Here is a 25,313-nt window from a genome sequence, read left to right as displayed (position 1 = left end):
CGTTTTGCTCAGGGACACATCCAAACCTGCCAGGAACCATGCTGAAACCGGCTTGCCCCAGTGAGCAACCTGGCTGCCAAATTCTGCACCCGCTGCAATTTCCAAACCGTCATCAGATGCAGCCCTACACATGATGCCTGTCCGAACGCAAGAAGCCCCGGGTAACTAATAAGCTCACGCTAGAGGTCTGCGGCACTGAACGACCAGCGAGTCAGGCCGTAAGTGGGGAGCGAACGGCCGATTAGTTAAAAGGGTCTCTACGGATGCGTGCCTGGAAGTGATGACGACACCTAAGCAGAAATGAAGAGGCTACGAGAGGAATAAGAGAGGGAGTAAGCGGAAAAAATTAATTAAAAAGGAAGCAGGATTGAAAGCCCCCGTTCCTTTTCCACATGAGCTCCGTGGTACCCTCACATGCATGAAGGTTCGTTGCGAGATCAAGATTATATTTCAGGGACACTGAATTTTATTTTGTATTTTCTTGATTTGTGCTGCGTTTTCCCCCCACCCACCCACCCCCACACCTTTTCCCAACGAATTATTTTTATCTTATATCTATGTCTATATATAGATATATGGCTGCGATGCGTTCCTCTTTTCCTCGGAGCAATTATGAAGCAGTATATAAAGAGCAGGGGAGATGATGTTAATTAAACAGAAGGTAATTTCTGTCAGCCCACAGGGTGGGGGGCAGAGAGTGAGCCGCCTGCCATTCTCCTTGGGAAGAAGGAGAAGAAAAATCAGTGCAAAAGCATAGGTACTTGCATCAGCAAGAAACAGCCTTAATTTTAAAAAAATATTGCAGACAAAAGCATGAAGGCACGCGAGGCAGCAAATCTGGAGCTCTCTCTGAGCTTCGTCCTACTAACAAACCCACTGAAATGAATGGAAATGACAGACGTAGGCCTGTTACTCTTTTTGGTGCCTGCTTAAAACCTGCAAAAGGGACGCGGGTGGCGCTGTGGGTTAAACTATTTAGCTAAATATGTTAAGATAATTTAATTGGAAAAGCTTGCAAATAATAGATAGGCTTAGGATTCAAATATGTAAGGATAAGATTCAAGATGTTTAAAGATAAATTAGAAATAATGAAAGATGTTAAGTCACTAAGTTAACTTTCTGAGAAAATTGATTTTGGAAAACTGTTAAAATGATATATAATGCAATTCAACCAAGGGGATTTGAGGAAGTCTCTAAATAATGTTACCAAGATTTAAACAGGATGTATGTTTGTGTGTCTGTTTGTGTGTTTCAAAATTTTTGGGAAAATTAATAAAAAAATTGAAAAAAATAAAAATAAACCACAGAGGCTAGGACTTGCTTTTCAGAAGGTCGGCGGTTCAAATCCCTGCGACGGGGTGAGCTCCCGTTGCTCGGTCCCTGCTCCTGCCAACCTAGCAGTTTGAAAGCACATCAAAGTGCAAGTAGATAAATAGGTACCGCTCCAGCGGGAAGGTAAATGGTGTTTCCGTGTGCTGCTCTGGTTCACCAGAAGCGGCTTAGTCATGCCGGCCACATGACCCAGAAGCTGTATGCCAGCTCCCTTGGCCAATAAAGCGAGATGAGCGCCGCAACCCCAGAGTCAGCCATGACTGGACCTAATGGTCAGGGGTCCCTTTACCTTTAAAGCCTGCAAGCCTATCCAGTCATGCAGAAGCTACACTAGAGGAGCCTGCTGGATCAGACCAGTGGCCCCCATCCAGCATCCTGTCCTCACAGTGGCCAGACAGATGCCCCAATGGGAAGCCCACAAGCAGGTCCTGAGCACAACAGCACTCTCCTCGTTTCTGATTCCCAGCAACTGGTATTCAGAGGCCAATGGTCTCTGTCCCTGCGTTAAACAGTAGCTAAGGGCAGGAAAAGCAAACAATGGTCTACTTCAGGGATGGGGAACCTCTGGCCCTCCAGATGTTGCCAGACTCCAACTTCCACCAGCCCCAGCCAGCAAAGCCAGTGGTTAGGGGGTGGTGATGAGAATAACATCTGGAGGGAAACAGGTTTCTCCCACCTTTGGTTTGGAGTGAGAAATTTGAGGGCGTGTAAGGCACATGTGTGAAACATCCCAGAATCCTCTGCACCTTGGAGGCCTTCTGCGGGAGGCCTTTCAATAGGGAAAGAGGTAGGGTCTGGGAATCTTAATTATGATGCTTTGTTCTATAGCAGGAACACCGAAATCTCAAAATCTGCTTGATGAGGAGCACGAAAGGAGGTTGAGATTTTGTAGAGGGTTTCCCTGATGAAGAAGCTGGATGTACTACAGTGGTACCTCGGGTTAAGAACTTAATTCGTTCTGGAGGTCTGTTCTTAACCTGAAACTGTTCTTAACCTGAGGTACCACTCTAGCTAATGGGGCCTCCCGCTGCTGCCGCCACCGCACAATTTCTGTTCTCATTCTGAAGCAAAGTTCTTAACCTGAGGTACTATTTCTGGGTTAGTGGAGTCTGTAACCTGAAGCGTCTGTAACCCGAGGTACCACTGTACTACCTCTCAGGTTAATCTGCATACACACAATACACCACACATTTCATTTTCATCAACAAATGGAGAAACTCTCTGCCAATAGAAGAGACCGGTTACGTGCCACAGTCCTCAAAAGAAAAATCTCTTATTGAGAGCAAGCAAGTCCTTCATGGGTGGTTGGAGATGACCCTTTGCTCACCCAGGAAAAGATAAGGAGGGGGAGTGTCACTAAAGGTCAAAGTTCAGAGGTCACGTAGAGAGCACCACACATAGCGATACTTGGGTCCTTCTGTCCGAGACCAAGGAGTTGACCCTGAAAAGAAGTGGCCAAACAGATGCTCTTTTCAAGAGAACAAGCCGGTCAAAAAACACACAAAAAAGCAACCACGTGGACATGCAGCCCACACCTGGTTGAGTTGAATTACGTGAAAGCAACGTTATTCTTTTGATTCCCCCACCCCACAAACACAGGACTCACCAGAGCTTCGCGGGATGCTCCATTCTCAGCTCCAGAAGAAGAGCCAGTCTGTAAGAAGAAAAAAAGCAAGGTTAGAGTGCCACCCAATGGTCACTTCTAAGCACGCTTAGCTGCTCTGACATACATACAAACAAACAGGAGCCATGACTCGCCAGGAGAGCACCCACTAAAAGGTCTCCAGTTCAATTCCCAACATCTCCAGTTTAAAAAGCACCAGGTCTTACTGGTGAGGAAGCACTGCTGTTTCGCCCAAAAGGGATGTTATTTAATATTTTCGATTGTGATATTTATGGAGATGTTGTCGAAAGAAGGTATGATTTACACAACTCCGGCAGCAAAACTGGTGATCACTGAGCAATGGAAACCTGTTCCAGGTCTTTCTTTGGAGCATCGGCACCAGTTTATTTTGTTTGTTTTATTTATTTATTAAACTTATTAGTCACTTGGCACCCAAAGGTTTCCAAGCAACTTAACATTAAAGAAAAATATGTGCACATACATAATAACATAGCGGGGGCGGGGAAGGGGGTAGGGATCGTACAATACATTAACATCTCATTTAACACACAACTTGTGGAAAAGCAAAAACAGCACGCCGGCAATATCCAAACCATAAACGAAGCAATAGTCCCACCCACTAATTAGCAGATGAACCTCAACCAGTCCTTTTTTGAATGCAGCCGTTATGGAAAAGTTTACTCTGTGACTGAAACATCAAGGAAAAAGGGGAGTCTTTTCACTTGATTTGGCATGCAGTGGTACCTCAGGTTAAGTACTTAATTCGTTCCGGAGGCCCATACTTAACCTGAAACTGTTCTTAACCTGAAGCACCACTTTAGCTAATGGGGCCTCCTGCTGCTGCCGCGTCGCCAGAGCCCGATTTCTGTTCTCATCCTGAAGCAAAGTTCTTAACCTGAAGCACTATTTCTGGGTTAGCGGAGTCTGTAACCTGAAGCGTATGTAACCTGAGGTACCACTGTACTGATTTTCCCCTGAGATCTGGCTTTTTGAAGAAGCTGTCCATTCAGGCTTGGGAAATGTGGCAAGCAGGTATCATTAACTCATTGGTCTTGTACATATTTTTAATTACTTATTTAGCGGTTTTTGTTATCTTTCCTCTGCTGCAGTGTGAATTAAGTTGGAGTGATATGGGGTGATAACGCTTCTAAACAAGATGCATGCCCAAAGGTTTTGCCATGGTTTCTGTATGCAACACATCCTTGCTTAAGATGCTTGCTACTCAGCCCTGGGCAAAAAGGCTTGATGCCCCCTACAAATGGAGAAGAGAGGGGACAAAGGCAAGACAACCCCCCCTCCCCATCTGCAGAACCAACAACCTTCAGAAGTTGTTCAGCACAGCCCACCAGTCCAGCCCCTGCTGTAAATTTCCCTAAAACAAGCAATACCAGTGAAAACATTTTTTTGACAACTGGGTAATTTATACCCACGCTAAGAGGCTGTGCTAATAAAAGGATGGCAGATTTATAAATCAACATGTGTGTGTTAAATTAGGGCAAAAAAATAATTGAGGGGCAGGCAACCAGCATGCCAAGCAGACCTAGGACGAAGGAATAAGAATCTTAAAAATAAGTGACAGCTCAGGTTTCCTCCCCTGCAAGTGTTTTCATGCACAGCTAACAAGGCACTGAAGCACGGAGCAATTAAGACCGTGGCCACGGTCCAAGGAAAAATTGGTGTGCACTTGGATCCAGTGTAATCACAGAATCACGGAGTTGGCTTGCAACGGGGGCAGGGTAAACCTCAGCCTGGGTGGGGGATAGGGCACCCTCACGATGCCAAAGTGCTCAGCAGTCGTGCTTGGCACCCTCTGTGAGTGTTTTCACCAGACTGGAATGTGGCTTTGAATTCTGATCATACCTCTCAGTCACCTGGATGGAGGTTGTGTGTGTGTGTGTAGGAACCAGCCTGCTGTTCAAAGCTAAAATTTGCATCCATTGCTCCACCCACGTCTGCTCTGACCACGCCCACCACTGGAATGTGGCCCCTGGAAGGTTGCGCAGAAGGGAATATGGCCCTCAGGCCGAAAACGTTCCCCACGCCTATGCGTTGCGTGAAGAAGGATTTTCTTCTATCTGCCTTGAATCTTCCAATGCTCAGCTTCATTGGATGCCCAAGAGTTCTAGGGCGAGAGAGGGAGTCAGCTGCCAGTCAGTGTAGACCAGGCAGAGGCAAACTTGGCCCTCCAGATGTTTTGGAACTACAATTCCCATCATCCCTGACCACTGGTCCTGTTAGCTAGGGATCATGGGAGTTGTAGTCCCAAAACATCTGGAGGGCTGAGTTTGCCTATGCCTGGTGTAGGCAGTACCTCGCTAGATGGATGAACGGGTTTGACTACGTATAAGTCAACTTTCTACAACCCTCTGTCTTAAGGGAAGGGCTGTAGATCAGTAGATCGTTCTGCCCGGACACTGAGGTCCAGCGCTGAGGGCCTTCTGGCGGTTCCCTCTCTGTGAGAAGCCAAGTTACAGGGAACCAGGCAGAGGGCCTTCTCAGCAGTGGCACCCTCCCTGTGGAACGCCTTCCCACCAGATGTCAAAAAGAAAAATAACTACCAAACTTTTAGAAGACACCTGAAAGCAGCCCTGCTTAGGGAAGCGTTTAATGTTTAATAGGTTATTGCATTTTAGTGTTTTGTTGGAAGCCGCCCAGAGTGGCTGGGGAAACCCAGCCAGATGGGCGGGGTATAAATAATAAATTATTATTATTATTATTATTATTATTATTATTATTATTATTGTAGTAGAATCACAGAACGGCAAAGCTGGAAGGTACCCGAGGGTCATCTAGTCCAACCCCCTGCAATACAGGAATCTCAACTAGAATACCTGCCTTGCACACAGAGGGTCCTGGGTTCAACCCCCCAGCATCTCCAGGTAGGGCTAAGAGAAGACTCCTGTCTCTGAAATCCTGGAGAGCTGCTGCCAGTCAGTGAAGGCAATACTGAGGTAGATGTATCAATGGTATTGACTTAGCATAAGGCAGCTTCCTATTTTCTATTTTTCATGTTTCCCCCCTCACGTTTGTAGAAACACTTTTCATGTCGGAAATGCATCCCCCACACGGAGTCCTAACATGCTCTCTATCATCTTCTCTCAGAAACCAGACCTCACTTTATTTTTTTCCCCCAAAAGCTGTATTGAATTTTACATAAATGTACAGATATATAAAAACTTCCGGGCTCCTCAGGGACCCGGCCTGAATGATTCACCCAATTAGATCTACATTTAGCTATTATGTAGGATATTGAACCACATCAATCAGTTCAGGTTAAGATGAAGGGCTAAGAGAAAGAGACAGATGTCTTAAGAGAGGTCTCTAAGGAAACAGGGAGGGGGTTCCTTAAATAAAAAAGTACATTGTTGAGATCAAGGGCAGCTTTTGACCTACACAATCTTGTAGACCTCAGCCTTTTGGATAACTTTCAATTATTGTTCTTTTTTTAAAAAATCCTATGCTTCTAGATCTCATGATTACTTGGAGGTGGGCTGTTAACAGAAACACTTAACAGATATAGTCATGTCAAAGGGTCAAACTCTTTTCCTCAAGAGATGTTCAAAATATTCCTTTAGTTATTATGAGACATATATGGATAACTACTTATTTGATCTGTATTTTTTAAAGTTGTAATTTTACTGTACTATGGGGGAAATCGCAAAAAAGAGGGGGGGTAACTAGAGCAGATGTTCTTAGAGCACACTGCTTGCTTTTTAAATGATGTAATCCTGGGCATTTGAACCCTGGTTGCTGCAAGACCTCTTTTGACACACATACAGTTCCCACTTTGAAATACCATGCCTGGTCTTGCAGTAGGATTGCCGGTTTAAGATCAATTGATAAAAGACTTATAGTGACTTAACTGGTTTACCACTCTTGAAACTCAGGTTCACCATGTGATTTGAGGCTGGCACTGAGGAAGAGCAGGGCTCTCCCACTTTTAGCAGCTTGCAGTAGGCAACAGTTCAACAGGTTAAACCTTTTCTAATACAGAAACACTGTTACGGGGAAAGGTTCACCTGTCAACAGCAGCCCTGTTTGGAAATAGGAAGAAGTCGGAAGCTGGGACCCTTCCCTAGTGGTCAAGATGAATGAATAAAGGAAGCTGTCCGCTTCAGACTTGATGGACAGCAAAGAGGATATCAATGTGTCTGGTGGAGCTTAAGAGTGTACGAAGAGTCTCACTGTTGAATCAGCCCCACAGCCCATCTAGACTGGCATCCTATACTCAAAGTGGTCAATCAGATGCATCTGGGGAGCCTGAAAGCAGGACCCAAGCACAAAAGCTCTCCGCTACCCACCCCTTGTGCTTTCCAGACACTGGTGTGCAGAAGCATCACTGCCTCCAACCTGGCTGGATTCAACCCTCAGTTTTAAAAGTTCTCAGGAATAACAAGGCTTAAGGCAATATGCAACTCTATGAAATAATGGGGAAAATTAATAATAATAATAATAATAATAATAATAATAATAATAATTTATTATTTGTACCCCACCCATCTGGCTGGGTTTCCCTAGCCACTCTGGGCGGCTTCCACAAAGACCAAGAATACACTAAGATGTCACACATTAAAAACTTCCCTGAACAGGGCTGCCTTCAGATGTCTTCTGAATGTCAGGTAGTTGTTTATCTCTTTGACATCTGGTGGGAGGGCGTTCCACAGCGCGGGCGCCACTACCGAGAAGGCCCTCTGCCTGGTTCCCTGTAGCTTTGCTTCTCGCAATGAGGGAACCGCCAGAAGGCCCTCAGCGCTGGACCTCAGCATCCGGGCAGAACGATGGGGGTGGAGACGTTCCTTCAGGTATACTGGGCCGAGGGCTTTAAATTACAAATGAGTTTTTATTCCGTTGGAAGTATACACTTGTAAGAAGTTTAATAGCCAACAAATGTATACAGGCAACTGCCAGTTTGTGCAGGGGTTATGTTCCGAGGCACCACATGCATAAATGAAATCACATATATTGGGAACACCATGGAAAAAGCCTGCCGACACCCTCTAAACCTCTGGAAACCCTTGGAAAACTCTTTTAACAGCTCCACCAAACTCCACCACAATTGCTCCCTCCAAACCTCCTAGCTCAAACTCCAGCTCTACAAAGGCCTAAAAAGGTCAGTGCAAAGGCTCCTGGGATTGCACTTGCAAAGGCTCGGGGGGAGGGTTTGCTAAATGCTATTTTTGCACCATTTTCACTGTTTCCGCAATCTTCTCGGGCCATTTTTGCCCCTTTTCATGCCACGTCCAGGTTTGTAGCAATATGCAAGGTTGCACGTGCCTCAAACACATGTAAATGGGGAGTTGCCTGTACTTAAATATTTAAATATAATTAATAGGTTTGGAGGGGGGTTGGTTTTTTTAGAATGATCTTTATTTAGCAAATTAGTGATACTAGCAAATCCAGCCTGGTATATATGCTAGTTTAAGCTACTTCTAGGATGATCCCTGTTTGTTAACTAGAGCTGCAATCCCTATACGCGCTTACCTAGGTGTGAGTCCTGCTAGCTCAAGGAAACATAATCCTGAGCTGACATGCTTGGGATTTGCACTGTAAATCCTTATTTATGTGGGGCTGAGAGCAGGACCTGGGCGCAGCAAGGACTCTCCCCTCCTGCAGTTTCTAGCAAATGGTATTCAGAAGCATTGCTTTCTCCAAAAGTGGAGACAAGAGGTATCTTTTGACTGAACCCAGGCTTCTTTCAGAGGTGGGATCAGGAAGGAGGGCAAGGTGCCTGAAACTGATGAATTCAACCACCCCCAGGTTTCCTGCAGTCTCTCTCTCTCTCTCTCTCTCCCCTTCCCCCTAAAGGGACAGAGCATGAGAATATGAAGTTCAGCCAACTCCAAGGACACCAGAACTGGAGTGAGCCAAGGCAGAGGCAAGCACTTGCCCTCCAATAACTACGCAACAGAGGTGATTAGGGATATGGGGCGGAAGATTTTCTGCAGGGGATGGGGGACGATTCCGAAATCCAAAATGTTCTGTTCTTCTATTTTTCCATGCAAAACGTTTTTTCCCCCATTTCATAAGTCCAGTGAGGAAAGATTGCAGCTTTTGGAACTTTCTGATTTAGAGAAAAGGCAAGTAACATGGTAGAAATGTTTAAAATTATGCATGGCATGGAGAAAGTGGATAGAGAAAAGTCTTCTCTGCCTCTTTCAAAGCACTAGAACATGTGGACATCCAATGCAGTTGGAAGATTCAGTACAGATTAAAAAAAAGGACTTTCTTCATGCAGCGCATAGTTAACCTATGGAACTCATTCCCACAGGAGGCAAGGATGACTACCAACCTAGAATCATAGAACTGTAGAGTTGGAAGGAACCTTGAGGATCATCTAGTCCAACCCCCTGCAATGCAGGAATATGCAGCTAGTCCATACAGGGATTGAACCTGCAACCTTGGTGTTATCAGCACCATGGTCTAACCAACTGAGCTATCCAACCTGGATGGCTTTAAAAGAAGATTAGACAAATTCATGGAGAATAAGGATAACTATGGCTACTAACCATGATGGCTAGGCTCTGCCTCCCTAAGTCAGAAGCAGTAATGCTTCTGAATACCAGCTGCTGGGAACTACGGGAGGGGAGAATGCTCTTCTGCTTGGGTCCTGTTTGTGGATTTCTCACAGGCATCTGGTTGGCCACTGTGAGAACAGGATACCAGACCAGATAGGCCACCAGCCTGATCCAGAAGGCTCTTCTCATGCTCTTGCATTCTTAACAGTAACAATTAATGGACACCAGCTACAACCAGGGTATTTGGCAAGCTTAGCAGTTTCAATGTTTTCTGGGTTTGCTTACTGAAAACAAGCAAACAAGCTATGCTCAATCACTTCTCTAAGCCTTAAGAGTCTTCACCAACCTGTTTCCTTCAAATTATTTTGGACAGCATTGTGGACTACACATGCTGAGGCTGATAGGAATTATAGTCCAAAACATCTGGAGAATGCTACGTTAGCAAATCACCCTCTCAAAATATCCTGATTTGCACAGGACAATCTCCTAGTTCAACTTTTTTCTAGAAAGCAGTTAAGGCAGTGATGGCCAAACTTGGCCCTCCAGCTGTTTTGGGACTACAACTCCCACCATCCCTAGTTAACAGGACCAGTGGTCAGGGGTGATGGGAATTGTAGTCCCAAAACAGCTGGAGGGCCAAGTTTGGCCATCACTGAGTTAAGGGGATGAGATTTCTTGCAGACCCCCCTCTCACTAGCCTAATCCAAGCCAGGTCACTGTTTTCTTCCCTACACCCACAAACAATGGTCTCTACTCAGAATAAAGCCACTGAAATTGATGAACCTAATTTAATCATGTCTGTTAACTTCAATGGGTGTACTCTGAGTAGGACTAGCATAGGATATATGGTAATATCATGTGCCCAAATTCAGGCATTACAACTCAGATGCTGGCTAGTTTATCAGTAGCTCAGCAGCAATGGAAGAGGAACCATGTGAGAACTTTTGATCCTTCACATTAAACCGTAATTTGTCTTTAATTGTGGTAATTGGGAATCTCAGGCTCAGGGGCCCTATAGGCTACTGGATTCCCCCAGGAGGGATTCTTTAACAGCTGACAAGATTGGTGGGAGGGGAGGAAGAACCCAGTTAGAGAAAGAATTTGTTGCAGCTTGAAGACAAACCCATTTATTATGACATAAGTCACTGTCTCTCAGCCTAACCAACCTCACAGGGTTGTTTGTGAGGATAACTGGGGAGGAAGGAAACTACGTACACCACCTTGAGCTCCTTGAGGGGAAAGGTGGCATTTAAAATGTAATAAATAAATAAGCCAGAATCAAGCAATTTGGTACCTCCCCAGATGTTGTAAATTTCTGCTGCCATTAGCCGCAGCCAGCCTGGCCGATGGTGAGGGATGATGGGAGTTCTAGTCCAGCAACATCTGCAAGGCTGGAGATTGCTCACCCCTGTTCCTAAATGGGTGAAAGGCTTTATACTGCTATGCATGCCAAGAAGGAATGGCTTTTACCAGGTGACTTCCTGCCTGGCCTTCAAAAAACCAGAGAAGAGGCACTATGCACAAAAATTAGCAGATTTGAGCTCACACAGTGCATATTATGTCCTCACACCAAGGTTTGTGTAGAAAATGAGCAACTATGCACACAGAGGAGACATCTACTTAACAAATGGCAATAACAGTAATGAAAATAAGAATGGGCAACCTTTTTCAGCCCAAGGGCCACATTCTGTTCTGTGAAACATTCTGAGGGCCACATGTCGGGGCTTGGCAGAGCAAGAGGCAAAAGTGGACGGAACAACAAATGTAAATTCTACCTCTGTGCCGTGGGATAGTTTCTACACACAAACACCCTTCTCTGGCCCCCATCCAGGCAGGCAAGAGGCACTATCAGAGCTCAAGGACACATTCCAGCCAGGCCAAAACACTCAGGGTGTGACACAGAGACAGTGGGGCTCAGGAGAGAGGCAAAGTTCCAAGAACTTGACAGAGATGTCTGGAAGGCTACGGTTGGCCTCTAGGGATGAGCTTCCCCACCTTTGATGTAAAATGAGCCACAATGCATCAGATTGAGGCCTCCCCTGGTCTAGCATCAGGCTGCTCATGGTAGCTAAGCAAACGGCCCGCTGGGAAGCCCACAAAGAGGGCTTGAAGCTAAGGTTGGTTGTTGGCATACATCTGCCTGAAGAGCCAATATAGTGTGCCTCCAGGGGCTAAGTCGAATCTCTGTGTTAGCTGCACTGAAGTGACCTCCCCTGGGTGCAAGCCTGGGCAGTGTGTATGGGGGTCCTGGACCACCCTAATGCCCTTTTGGCCTCACTGATGTGATTCAAAGGAAAGCAGAGCAATACATTTGGCACCAGCTTGGCTGCAGGAGTTGCCAGAAGGAGGTGCACAAGGCACTACCCAACCGTCTTAGGGATTCCACTGTGGATTTGTGTAGCGTTTACTTCTTAGCCCTTTCTTCTCCCAAAGATATCCTGCAAAGCAGTGGAGGCTTAGGATCAGAGATTTCCTTCTCCTAGATGGACTACCATCCCAGGTTGACAAGGCCCTTCTGTCCCTATTAAAGCTACAATTTGCATCCCTCTGCCTGTCCACCAGCAACTGGAATTCCGAGGTATGTCATCTCTGAACACTGGTGGTTGGTTTCATTTATTCCCTTTATAAAACTCTTACTATACTACCTGAAAGTTCTTGAAGCAGCTTACAACAGATTGATTCCTAGCAGCTATCATGGATATGACATTATAGTTCACAAACAGCCCATGTGCTGCTTTCTGAAAGATGATGGGCAACTACTCCCATCACCCCCAGCTGGCACAGCCAATGCTCAGGCATGATGGGAGTTGTAGTCAACACAGAACAGTAAAAACATAGGCATCTGCCTTATGCCAAGTCAGAGCACTGGTCTATCTAACTCCACATTGTCTACACATCGACTGGAAGCAGCTCTCCAGGGTTCCAGGCACAGATCTCTCCCAGCCCTACCTGGGGATTGAACCTACGATCGTCAACACTGAAGGCAGATGCTCTACCGCTGACCTACGGGCCTTCTGCCAAAATTAGTCCAGCAACATCTGGATGGTAGCATGTTGACTACTGCCGGCATGTCCTGTTTCAGCCTTCTCCAACCAGGTGTCCTCCAGAAGCATCTGGCCTCCCAACATCATCCCTGACCACTGTGCCTGCTGCCTGGGGGGCTGATGGGAACTTGAATCGAGGAACACCCAGAAGGCCACAGCTTACTCAATCCCTCCTCTAAGATGGCGATGTCAGGGATCGAACATGGAATCCTTGCCATGCAACAGGTGTGCTCTGTCACTGAGCTCTCTCAAGAGGTGTGCAACAAGTGGTTTTTGCATACATGTTTGGCAGGAAGCTGAAGAGGAATCGAAATAGCCAAATGCAGACAGAAGTGGCAGGGAGGAAACCCCCCTAATACAGCCCCTCTCAATATTATTTTACATATGCAAGGAAAAGATTACAAGGCCAACCTGTTCTCCTTGCTCCATGTGTGTAGGAGGCATGCAGGAATTATAAATGAGTTTCCCCAGAGCTGGGAGGGGCCCAGAGAAAACGTAAGCTCCCCACCATTTCTGCCTATCCCAAGGGGGGGGCGGAGTCTAGACTAAGCAATGCCTCCTTCCTTCTTCACACGTTATGGAGCAACAGATACCTACCTACTTCCTCTCCAGGAAGGCCACAGAATCACAACATGAGATTTCTCTCCCATTGCTTTTGAAATATTTTTTTGGGGGGTGGGGAGAAGCCAATACAGAAAGAGGAGAGGGGTAACTAGCAATGCACACATCTTTACTCTGACCCCAATTAGGTGTAAAGAGCACACACCGCCTTCCCCACTTACACCCCCAAAGTCCACTTCTGATTTCTTCACCACCACCAGTTTAGAACAGTGGCACACAAGATCAAGCAGAAGGAGGGAAACTGACCTCCCTTCACCTCCTCCCTCCATTATGGGTCAAAGGGCACACATCCCAACACAGATTCCCCCCACCCTTTTTGGAAAGGGGAAAACAAAAGGTCAAATGGGGAGAAAATGAGGCAACTGTCCCCTTCCACCCACTTCCTTGCCCCTTCCCTGTCAGGGTTTAAGGGCATCTACCCCTATGGAGGACAGATTAGCCCATTAGGGATTACTCCCCCACCCTTAAAAATAGATTGGAAGAGGCAATGCTCAAGCAGATGAAGAAGGGGACAACTGGCGCGCACACACACACACACCCCACAATTCCTCTTCCAGCCCCTACTATTATGGAGAAAGGAAACCCAATTTCCCCTTCTTCTCAAAAGCACAAGTTTCTACCAATTATCCCTCATTGTTTGAAATTGAAGTTAGGGTGTGTGCCAGAAGCTCAAGAAGGAAGCAGAAGGAGAAGAGAGCATCTAACCTCCTCCACTCCCTCTCATAATAGTGCAAAGGGCTCCCACCTCCCCCATTATTGGGGGTGGGGGTATAAATAGACACTCCTTTTAGTCAGCGTTCGAAATTCCCATTGTTCTAGGCGCATTTTGCGACAGGGAATTTCATTAGCAGGAGCAGTTTCTGAGCTCTGGGCGCAGTACTGCACCTAAGATTTCAGATTAAAACTGCAGAGTGGGAGGAAAGGAGGACCTTTTTCTGCCTCCCCACTTCCAGCTACTCTCGGAAGACTGGAGAAGAGACTCTCTTAAGAATATTAGGGGGGTGGGCAGGGGAAGAACTAGACCATGTGAAAAATGAACATAAGATTTTAGCTGCAGTTCATTCATTTCCAGCTTTGCATTCTTGTTATATAAAAAAGCATGCCTATACATTCCATTGTTGTGCCCATAACCTAGCTTTAAGGTGCCATTTAGCTCCTAACTTTCATATCTCAGTTTCGAACCCTGCTTTTAGTCCTAGTTCCCCTAGCCTTTTCTTTTCTTTTTTTAATGGGGAGGGACATAAAAGAATGGGCAGCAAATAGCCCCTACCCTCCCCCCCAAAAAAATATGGGCAGAAAGCACCCACATCCTGCTACCCCTGGGAGAAAAACAGACACTCCTTTTTGCCATTCCTCCCTTAACCTTAAAAGGGGGGGCATAAGGAGTGGGCAACTACTAGCCCTCCCCGCCCCCATTTATAAGGCGAAAGACACCCCCTCCTCCAACCCCCGGAGACACTCCTTTTAGACATTCCTCCCCTTCCTTTTTAATTGGGGGGCTATGAAAAGCGGGAACGAAGCCCTTCACATTATAGGGTTTTATAAGGCAACTGCCCCCTATATCCCCACTAATTAAAGGGCAAAGGGCACCCCCCCCCCAAATTATAGGGCAAAAGGGCACTCACCTCCTGTAATCCCTGAGATTGGGGGGGGGGGTGGATCAGAAAATCCCACTGAAGGGATTTTTCCCCTTCACGGGAGGAGTGGGAATGAAAGAAGGTGAGGTGGCAAATGGACTCCCTCCCCTCCCCCCCCCTCGCCCAGTTATGGGGCAAAGGCCACGCACCACCTGCTCCTTCCTCACTGAGGGCACAGGGGCCCCTCTATTTGGGGGGTGCCTCCTTCCATTTAAAAGAGGGAGGGCAGCAGGGGCAGGTCCTGCGACTGTCCTCCCCCTTCCCCATCCTCCCCACACAAGTGTCCTTGTGGGGAGGGGGTCCCGGGGCGCCTCCCTCCTCCGACCCCCCGCTTACCTGCCCAGGTTGCTCTCCTTGCTCGGAGGAGGCCATGTTTCCAGACCCGGCTAATCGATCCTCGGATGCCATGGATTCTGAAGAGGGAAGGCGGCCGATGGAGGCGGAAGCAGCCGAGCTCCGAGTTGCCGATCGGCGAGGGAGAAGTCGCCCGCTCTTTGCCTTCCTCTCCTTGCGGAATTTGCAGGGGGTTTAATTTAAGCCACACGGCGGCAAGGAGGGGATAAGGGCTCGTTTGGTGGTTAGCGCGATCCTGAGCATGTCTGCTTAGAAATGCACAAGCTGCCTTATGCTGAATCAGGCCTCTGGCCCATCTGCACCTTGGTGTTGCCTGCACTGGCTGGCAGGGGCTCTTCAGGGTTTCAGGCAGGAGGTATCCCCTGCTGCTCCTGGGGATTGAACCTGGGGAGCTTCTGCAGGCAAAGCAGGTGCTCCACCGGCCCTTCCCTTAAGACGGTGGTTCTCAAAATTTTTCCCCCGTTCCAGGCACACTTTCAGAATAAAAATTAGTTCGCGCCATACAGGGTTTTTACTTGATAAAAAACACACTGGAAAACAAAAAGAAACAACTCCCAGCAGTGCTTGATTTATAACATGGAGCACAACAAGTTTAGAATATGGCAATGGGATATCCAGAAAGTATAAAACAGTGCAGCTGCATAAGAACATTAATCACTGCACTGACTGGCAGCAGCTCTCCCAAGGATTCAGGCAGAGGGTCTCTCCTCCCAGACAGTCCTACCTTGGAGATGATGAAGGTTGAACCTGGAACCTTCCACATATAAAGTAGACGCTGTACTGCTGAAAGAAGGGTCGTGTGTGACCTCCCCGATATTATTAAGAGCTCAAATAGTCATGGGTGTGCGATAAAAGGATGTACGGAAGGGAGCCCACAAAAGAAAACTGTACACAAACACAGCTATGCCTTGGTAGTTCATACTCCCTATAGTTCTTCAAAGCCACGAGATTTTATTTCCAGTTAAATAATTCAACTTTAGGGTTACAAAGTATCCCCGTTCCCTCTTGAAACAAGAACAGTATTGGTCTATTTGATAGTATGAAGCGAATGAATATGTAAACTTATCCTTGAACTGGAGACTTCGGAGAGATGCTGGCTGAGGAAGAAATAAATTAATGGGATTTCTTGCTTTGTCACCTCAAAATCGGGATTAGTTTAATTAGATGGATGAGAACTACATTTCGCATCGTGCAAAGAGGCGGGTTTGCCGTCCAGAGTGCGGAATGAATTTGGGAAGAGAACTACATTTCCCAGGCTGCATCAGCAAAGCGAGCTCTGCTCCGATTGGTTGCCTTCAAAGAGCGGTCTGAGACTTTCTCTATCTAACAGCCTTCCTTATAGCAGAGCTGAACACAAGCAAAGCGATGGCGGCTGGTTCCAGGCTTCCCCAGTTGAAGCAATGTCTCGTCAGGCAGAATGGCCAACAGGAGCAGCACGGGGTGGCGGCCTCCTGCCTCCGGGAGCTGCGAAGCAAAGGTAAGCGGTTTTCCCCCTCTCCCCTCCTCTTTTTACAGAGGCAGAGATTCCACAGGTGAAGCTTCCCATATCAGTTTCCCTGGGTATTGACAGCTGCACCGGTTGAATTTCGGTCTGGGATGCATCTTTAAAAGAGGATCTTACCCAGGGCGGTGGGGAGGTGGAAGCCCGGGAGAACAGCAGTAACTTTAACAGCAAAAAGTCAAAATAGTTTTGTGGTACCAGAAAGACTAATGAATTTATTGTGGGGTAAGTTTTCCTGGATCAGTGTCTGCTTCATCAGATGCATGAACTATTATCCAAAGTTGACAAGAATGTCTTCTCTCTCACACACACGCACAAACACACACATCACAGTTGTACTTACCTGCAGGATTACAGTTCATAAATCTAATGGACTATCCTCCACAACATCATGAATCATACATAATCATAAATTTGCTGGCCTGTCAATTGCTGTCAGTTTTGCCACCCCTCTGGTTTATTTTTTCCAACCAGGTTTCAATAAAGCATTTTTTTTTTTAGATTATGTAATAATAGTAAAACAGTATACCAGATATGAATTAGAATCCTAAATCCTGATATTTCTTTTCTTTTCCTTCTGACTTGCAATTAAAATGAGATAGCAGTTTTAAATAAATAACTCCAAACTGGTTTGGGTAAGTGATGAACTGAAGAGGAGCTGGGGTCTCAGTATAGAATCATGGTGCCCTCAGATAGCCCAGCTGATAGTTTCCAAAGTTCCCTGGCCCTCAAATTTTAGAGGGTTAGCTTTGCCTTTTCTTGGTGGTTTGGGGGCGGGGGTACCTGTTTCTTGTGAGGGTGTTGTTTCCTTCTTTTTCTATGTTTCATCTGTTTTTGGGAGGGGGTTTTGCCTGTAGGAGGGAGGTTATGAGCATTAATAATTTTTCTTCTGTGAAATGGGTATATTTTTGTGATGCCCACAAATGTACCCCCAGGCCCAAAGAGAGGGGTTGGGAGGCTCTGGTTTCCCAATGCAGTCTCATTTGGAATACCGTGGGCCGTTCCGGCTGTCCATTCTGAAAAAAATTAATAGTGTCATGGAAATAGTGTGAAAGGTGCAGAAAAGCAGGGCCAGCCCACTCATGAGACAAAGTCAGACAGCCGCCTCGGGCGGCAGGATCCAGAGGGGAATACATTGCTTGCTGCTGCTGTCACGGTGTCAGTGACAGCAGCATGCAGTGCATTGTGCATTCCCTTCTGGATTCTGCTACTTGAGGTGGGCAGATCTGCTGCCTCTTTGGCACACACACCCCAGCTCAAAATGTTGTCTCTACAGTAACCTCTTGGAGGTGCTGCTGGTCTCCTCCTCCTCCCTCTGTTCCCGATTTAGAACTTTATTTCTCCCTTGCTGACCATGTAGATCTTCACTCACCCCTTCCTCCTTGGCTGGAGGGGCATCATTTTGCGGTTTGCCTCAGGTGTCAACAAGTCTTGGGCTGGCTGTGAGGAAAAAGCCAACCCAAATGAGGCTGGAGCACTTTCCCTATGAAGAGGGTCTAAAGATTTTGGGGGGGGTGTTAATGTACTGATTGATTGATTTTCAAGAATGCAATATCTATAAAGACACAAGAATTAAACTCTCTAGGGAGTGGGCCCAGCCAGACAACGCAAGCAACCCATCTGGTCACTTGGGACATGTTAAAGAAGGAGGACGCAAACTGGATAGATGGGCTAATTATTCGTTGCAGTGTCAGTGAGTAGCACAAGTCTTGTGACTTGGTGCTGTTCAGAGACAGGTGTGCCTAATCCCACTGAAATGTGAAGCCTAACTGCATAGAATCAAGGCACTGGAATCTTGTTGCAAGGGGTTCCACAGTGCAGCGTTTGGACCGTGCAGCGAAGCCACTTGAAGAAACAAAATCGATTGGGGAGGGCAAAATGTAATAAAGCCTGGGTGTTCGGAAAGAGGAGCTTATGAGAAGAAAAGGCAGTGGACCTTCAAAAGGAAGTAAAAGAAAGAAGATGACCTAGTTGGGTGTCTTATGATTAAGGGGTGTGGACAAAACTCTTGTTAAAGCTCAATTGCATTAAAGAATTCTAATCTCCATTGGTGGGGAGGGAAGCTCTTGCTGAACCTGTTACTTGTGGCTCCCAGGCATTTAGAATTGCCCTGCAGCCTTCTAATACAGAATTGTGCACTGCAAATTACACACAGCTGACCTGCAAGCTTTTGTGGTGAAAGCTCTCATTCCTGCGTAGCCCTGGGCAAGGAAGGCCACAGAAGTTACTTGACCTCACCCCCTATGTTTTCCCCCTATCTGCATTAGTCACTTGTGCCATGTCATCTCAATTAGTGGCGCCCAATCAGTGGATCGCTTAACGATTTTTCTGCCTGTTATAGCAATTGCAATGGCACTGTGCTAGACGCCATATGATTTTTAATTGTATTTTTATTACTGCTTTTACTTCTGATACTGTTTATTGTATTACAATAAAAGCAGCAATAAAAATACAATTTAAAACCAATTTGATGTGGCCATTTCCTGTCTTCAAATGCAGATCCACAGGCACACAAACCACCCGAATGAAACTCATAGACCACCGCTGGTGCATAGTCCACCGTTTTGGAACCCCTGGTCTAAATGGAAAATAACAGACTCTCAGTTTACAAAGGTTTCCCTTCGTTCACCTGGGTTCACTGGTTGTTCGCCCTTGGAGAGTGGCTATTTACAAAGAACCTTTTAGGGTTGTACAATTTGGCAAGAGGATACCTCCAATACTTTTCATAATAAATTTGATGTGAGATAAATAATAAGGGGCCAAGCACTTCCATAACTACACTGTTTAATGTGTGTTGATTGTATTTTCCTATTCCTGGTTTTATTGTTAGTGCCAGAGGGGAGAGAAAAGGGCAAACACGTGTTTGTATAAATAAAATTAAATACACTTTCCACAGAAGGCCTGGTCAAAGGCCTGGAAACGATGCCTTATGAGGAACGGCTAAGGGAGCTGGGCATGTTTAGCCTGGAGAAGAGGAGGCTAAGGGGTGATATGATAGCCATGTTCAAATATATAAAGGGATGCCACATAGAGGAGAGAGAAAGGTTGTTTTCTGCTGCTCCAGAGAAGCGGACACGGAGCAATGGATCCAAACTACAAGAAAGATTCCACCTAAACATTAGGAAGAACTTCCTGACAGTAAGAGCTGTTCGACAGTGGAATTTGCTGCCAAGGAGTGTGGTGGAGTCTCCTTCTTTGGAGGTTTTAAAGCAGAGGCTTGACAACCATATGTCAGGAGTGCTCTGATGGTGTTTCCTGCTTGGCAGGGGGTTGGACTCGATGGCCCTTGTGGTCTCTTCCAACTCTATGATTCTATGATTCTAGAAACTGTTGTATGCCGTTGGGGCCAAGACTTTCTGCGCTGTTGTGGTGACTCTTTAGGAACATAGGAGTGTCTGCACTGACCTGCAGCAGCTCCCTAGGGTTGCCAGGTGACATCCCAAGCCTTACCTGGAGACGCCAGGGATTGAACCAGGGACCTTCTGAATGCAATAATAATAATAATATTTATATCACTGAGCTATATGGACTCTTCCCCTTTCCACAGCCTGTGACCTCCTAGCAATTGACAAGGCCTCAGAGCCCATCACGCTGGTGTTGGCTGAGGATGGCACCATTGTGGATGACGAGGACTATTTTTTGTGTCTGCCGCCGAACACCAAGTTTGTGGCACTGGCAAAGGGCGAGAAGTGGTCCACCAGCAGCATAGGTAAGTGGAAGAGTTGAAGCTCTATAGGATATGGATGCTGTGTGTAGGGGCAAATGAGGCCCTGGGCAAGAAGCACCTTTGTTGCTGCCACCACTACCACCCACCCCCTTTAGGTTCTTCAACTTTTTAGAAGAGGCAACAACCAATTTGCATGCACCCAATTGACACACGGCTGCAATTGCGCACATCGCCGCACCCCAGAAGTGGCTGGAAAAGGTGTTGTGGGTGGAGGCGGAGCGGGTTTATGCGTGGGGGTCTGGAGCACAACCCCCACACAAAGCAGGCGTTGCCTTACCTTATTGTTGCACTTGCAGACCATCACATGCTTTTGGTGCACATTTGACACCTGCCGTATAAGGCATTAATTTGCCTAGAGCAGGGATAGCCAACATGGTACCTTCCCGATGTTGCTGGACCACAGCTCCCATCATCCCTGACCCATGGCCAAGCTGGCTGAGGCGGATGGGACTTGTAATCCAGCAACATCTGGAGGGGCACCAGTTTCCCACTCCTGTTCTATGCTCTGGAAGATTCAGGACAGATTAAAAAAAGTACTTCTCCATGCAGCGCAGTTAACCTATGGGACTCATTTCCACAGGAGGCAGAGATGACCATCAACTTGGATGTCATTAAAAAAGGATTGGACAAATTCACAGAGGACAAAGTTGCTACTAGGCACGATGCTTATGCTGTGCCCTCCGCAGTTGGAGACAGAAATATTTCTGAATACCAGTTGCGGGAAGTCACAGGAGGGGAGAGTGTGCTTGTGCTCGAGTCCTGCTTGTGGGTTTTCCACAGGCATCTGGTTGGCCAGGGATGATGCTGGACTAGGTGGGCCACTGGCCTAACCCAGCACAGCTCTTCTTATGCTTTATGTTCTTTTAACCCTGATAAACTTTGCCTTAGGGACGCGGGTGGTGCTGTGGGTTAAACCACAGAGCCTAGGGCTTGCCGATCAGAAGGTCAGCGGTTCGAATTCCCGCGACGGAGTGAGCTCCTGTTGCTCGGTCCCTGCTCCTGCCAACCTAGCAGTTCAAAAGCATGTCAAAGTGCAAGTAGATAAATAGGTACCGCTCCGGCGGGAAGTTAAACAGTGTTTCCGTGCACTGCTCTGGTTCGCCAGAAGCGGCTTAGTCGTGCTGGCCACATGACCCGGAAGCTGTACGCCGGCTCCCTCGGTCAATAAAGCAAGTTGAGCGCCACAACCCCAGAGTCAGCCACGACTGGACCTAATGGTCAGGGGTCCCTTTACCTTTACCTTTCGCTTAGCTCAGTGTGGCAGTAAAAAGGGCCAGGGGAGGAGAACAGTGGCTGCAAGTTCCTCTCCAGGAGTCCCCACATTTGCTCAGCATCACTATAGCTTGGCCTACACTGTCATGCAAACAACCTGATTATCGTATTTTTCGCCCTATAGGACGCACCATCCCATAAGGCGCACCTAGTTTTTTTTTGGGGGGGGAAGGGGGGAAAAATTATTTCCCCCGCAGGCGTGGGGCTGGGGAAGCCCAAGCTTGCGGAGAGCTGTGTGAAGCCTGGGCGCGCTGAGCTCAGCGCGCCCAGCCTTCGGCATCCAGGCAACTCTCCGCAAACCGCGGGAGCCCGGTGCGGGCTCCCACGGCTTGCGGAGATCTGCGCGAAGCCTGGAGAGCGAGAGGGGTCGGTGCGCACTGACCCCTCTCGCTCTCCAGGCTTCAGCGAAAGCCTGCATTTGCCCCATAGGACGCACACACATTTCCCCTTCATTTTTGGAGGGGGAAACGTGCGTCCTATGGGGCGAAAAATACGGTACTTTGTGAATTTTGGCATAAACCTGCTTAATAAGCTTTACATTTGCCCTTATAACTGTGGCTCTTTTTCAGATGGGGGCACAGCTTGGCTCAAGGAAGACGTCGCAGACGTTGACAGAGTGGATGGTGGTGGTGGAGAGAAGTGGAGGCAACTGGCCAGACAACTGAAGGACGACCTCTCCACCATCATCTTGATGTCGGAGGAAGACCTCCAGGTAAAAGAAGGGCCATGTGCCTTTGGCAACAGGGTGAGGGGGAATGAGGATCCCTCACCTTTGCTGTAAGAGGATGGACCTCATCTAATTCTAGGTGCTCATCGATGTGCCATGCTCTGACCTGGCTCAAGAGCTTTCTGAGAACCAGCCCAAGATCCAGACTCTGCAAGACACCCTTCAGCAGGTGCTGGACAGGCGGGAAGAGGAACGGCAATCCCGGCAGCTTCTGGAACTCTACCTGCAAGCGTTGAAAAACGAGGACCACATTGTACCCAAAGCAGAAGGTAATGAGGCTGTTGGCTGAGGCTCGTTTCTCAACAAACCATGCCAGAGTGAAGAAAGAGGGGCAATATGATGGTCCCTTTACCTTTATGAATTATTTTAATCATTACCTAGAGCCAGGATCAGAGGAAACTGCCATGGACGAAACAGACGTGGTTGACGCTGGGAGCAGCAACAGCAGCAGCAGCAGAGGTGCTGGTAACGGGGTTCCACTCAGCAGCCATGTTCGGACCACACTTAAAGAGAAGTCTGCCCCAGAACTTGGCCTGGCAAGTCAGGACTTAGAGGTGAGTCCACAGAGAGTTCTTTCCCTTTGTTGTGCCTGGATTCCAAATTGAATAAAATCTCCATGGAAAGCGAAAGGGCAGGATAAAGCATTTGGGAACCAATGCAGTCAAGATTTATTCTAAAAGAGGGTGGGGCCGGGTGAACAAACACACAGCCAGAATTGGGTTAACATCACTCTCTCCCTCTAGTCCATTTGTCTTCCAAGGTTCCAAATTCTACCTTCTCTGAGGCCCTAAGCTATTTGGAGCTGAATCTGCCACTCTTCCCGTTTTTGTTTAAAGTGGATTTTCCTGTCAGCATCACATAAAGATGTTGGTCCTTCTCTTCGGCTCTTAAAATGTTTTTAAGTTTAAAGCTTTTAGGCATTGATCTCCTTGTTGTTTTAAAACAAAAACAACTTTTGGTTCCCAGTGTTGTTTTTGTTTAATGTGTTTATATTGTATTTTTTGATACCACTCCTTTCCTGCAATCCTACCATGAAGGATAGTATAGAAAGTCTTAAAAATTAAATTAAAAATAGAAACAACACAAAAAGCTTCCTTGCACCAGTTCAAACCATCTATCAGTCTAAGCTGCTGATGTCTAGCAAGGTCCTCTCTCGTTACCGATTCTGGGAACCTCTTTGAGAGTAGAAATGTCCAAGGATTAAACCTCATGCATGTAAATCTTGTCCCCTGCCACCAAGCCATGTGGCAGGAGAGCCAATCATGAATCTGACATATCTTACACAGCTTGGCCCCGAGTGGTAGATTCTTCTTTCCTTTCTCTGTTGCAGCTGGTTTACAAAGCAAACCCAGAAGCTCTTGCCCTGACCCTGAACTGGGACAAGCCGAAGACAGAGGCCTTGCAGCAAGCCTGTGGGGAGGAACTTTCAAGGCGCCTACAGCAGGTTCACGCCCTAAACTCCTTGAGGAGCATGTCCAAGGGCAAGAAAAAGTTGCCATGGGGGGACTGGTTGAGTTCCAAACGCAAGAAATAAGGAGGCCTTGGGAGTCCAGGTTTGGACACATCGATGAGTCTTCTGTGCCTCTACAAACTGAACAACACCATGTGAGCACAGAAATTCTAACCAGGACATTGTTCACTGGACTCTGCATCATTCTGCATGGAGAAAAATTCTTTGCATTTCTACAAAGCACTGCAGTATACCAACTGCCAAATTAGGGGGGGTGAGATTATTTCGCGCACATGCTAGGAGGGCCTGCTGGAATCCTTAAAAGATTGTGATATATATTTGTTTAAGTATGCAGCGAGGAAAAACTAAAAAAAACCTATCTCCTTTATGCTTACAGGTGGTGCTGTTAAGTTGCTACCATGATTAATTTTTGGCTTTGGCACTGGCCCAACGCCCTAGAGTTTATGGGTCCTGTTTTTTTGTGCCTGATCACCTTTTGCCTTACCTTCCTGCTTTTCGATGCTTCCTTCCTGCTAGAACATCACACTCCATTACAAATATATACAAAACGTGCATTTTAGTGGCACGTTTCATGTTGTAGTAGAATGCAGCCAAACGTCTTGTATTCCAAAGCCACGCTTGCAAAGTGACCCCCAGCTGGTAGCTCTCCTTCTCTTGCCTCAGTGCCTGTGCCATTTCTATGAGACTCCATCTGTTAATGAGGATGACATTAAGAAAACAATCTGACTTTCTGGGGCATTCCAGCTGAGACTATAACCTGCATAAAGTATCATGGGATAGTCACCACTCCTATTAGCAATAAATTCGACTAGTTAGCAGTTCGTTTTTCTAAAAACAAAAACAATATTTAACCCTACATTTGCCTAGTATTAAAACTTTTGTAGTATTATATATGTTTCTGCCTGCTGTCTGTGCTACTGGTTTTTTTTTTAAGCTTAGGTATGTATGTCTTGGACGCGGGTGGCGCTGTGGGTAAAACCTCAGCGCCTAGGACTTGCCGATCGCATGGTCGGCAGTTCGAATCCCCACGGCGGGGTGCACTCCCGTCGTTCGGTCCCAGCGCCTGCCAACCTAGCAGTTCAAAAGCACCTCCGGGTGCAAGTAGATAAATAGGGACCACTTACCAGCGGGAAGGTAAACGGCATTCCGTGTGCTGCGCTGGCTTGCCAGATGCAGCTTGTCACACTGGCCACGTGACCCGGAAGTGTCTGCGGACAGCGCTGGCTCCCGGCCTATAGAGTGAGATGAGCGCACAACCCAAGAGTCTGGCAAGACTGGCCCGAACGGGCAGGGGTACCTTTACCTTTTTATGTATGTCTTTGCCTACAAATCCCAACTGCTTATTATGTGGGTCAGTCTCCTACAAAGAAGCAACAGATAACTTCTGAAACTGCTGTACAGTTCTCATGTATGTTCCCCCCCCCCCTCTAACACAGCAGAACAGTTTTATCAAAAACAGTGCATGACATACATTCCTGAAATGGCCTT

The 25,313-nt window shown here is 47.0% G+C and overlaps 2 protein-coding genes across 2 annotated transcripts in view; one reads left to right on the top strand and one right to left on the bottom strand.

The window, feature by feature from the left end:
• The window catches only part of PEX14 (peroxisomal biogenesis factor 14), a 115,560-nt gene extending 100,331 nt beyond the window's left edge, over nt 1-15,229 (bottom strand). Inside the window, exons 1-2 of the mRNA XM_053400919.1 lie at nt 15,110-15,229; nt 2,939-2,986 (exon numbers count right to left, since the gene is read on the bottom strand). Coding sequence (XP_053256894.1) covers nt 2,939-2,986; nt 15,110-15,181 — 120 coding nt within the window. The 5' untranslated portion in view covers nt 15,182-15,229. The remainder of the gene's footprint in view (nt 1-2,938; nt 2,987-15,109) is intronic.
• A 1,193-nt stretch (nt 15,230-16,422) lies between these two features.
• DFFA (DNA fragmentation factor subunit alpha) lies at nt 16,423-24,714 on the top strand. The gene is made up of 6 exons (XM_053400920.1): nt 16,423-16,604; nt 20,176-20,337; nt 22,197-22,339; nt 22,434-22,623; nt 22,736-22,908; nt 23,685-24,714. The coding sequence occupies exons 1-6, from the start codon at nt 16,493-16,495 to the stop codon at nt 23,886-23,888; spliced, it is 984 nt and encodes a 327-aa protein (XP_053256895.1). The 5' UTR covers nt 16,423-16,492; the 3' UTR covers nt 23,889-24,714.
• The last annotated feature ends 599 nt before the right edge of the window (nt 24,715-25,313 follow it).

The sequence above is a fragment of the Podarcis raffonei genome, chromosome 8, assembly GCF_027172205.1.
Source record: "Podarcis raffonei isolate rPodRaf1 chromosome 8, rPodRaf1.pri, whole genome shotgun sequence".
NCBI lineage: Eukaryota > Metazoa > Chordata > Lepidosauria > Squamata > Lacertidae > Podarcis > Podarcis raffonei.
The sequence above is the reverse complement of the archived record's forward strand: the minus strand, read 5'-3'. Positions and strand labels throughout refer to the sequence as shown.

Bases quoted from the DNA above. Each gene is read 5' to 3' on its own strand.
- DFFA (XM_053400920.1), top strand. From the start codon at position 16,493: ATGGCGGCTGGTTCCAGGCTTCCCCAGTTGAAGCAATGTCTCGTCAGG. The intron at 20,338-22,196 runs GTAAGTGGAAGA...GCTCTTTTTCAG, and splicing joins GTGGTCCACCAGCAGCATAG to ATGGGGGCACAGCTTGGCTC. The intron at 22,340-22,433 runs GTAAAAGAAGGG...ATCTAATTCTAG, and splicing joins TGTCGGAGGAAGACCTCCAG to GTGCTCATCGATGTGCCATG.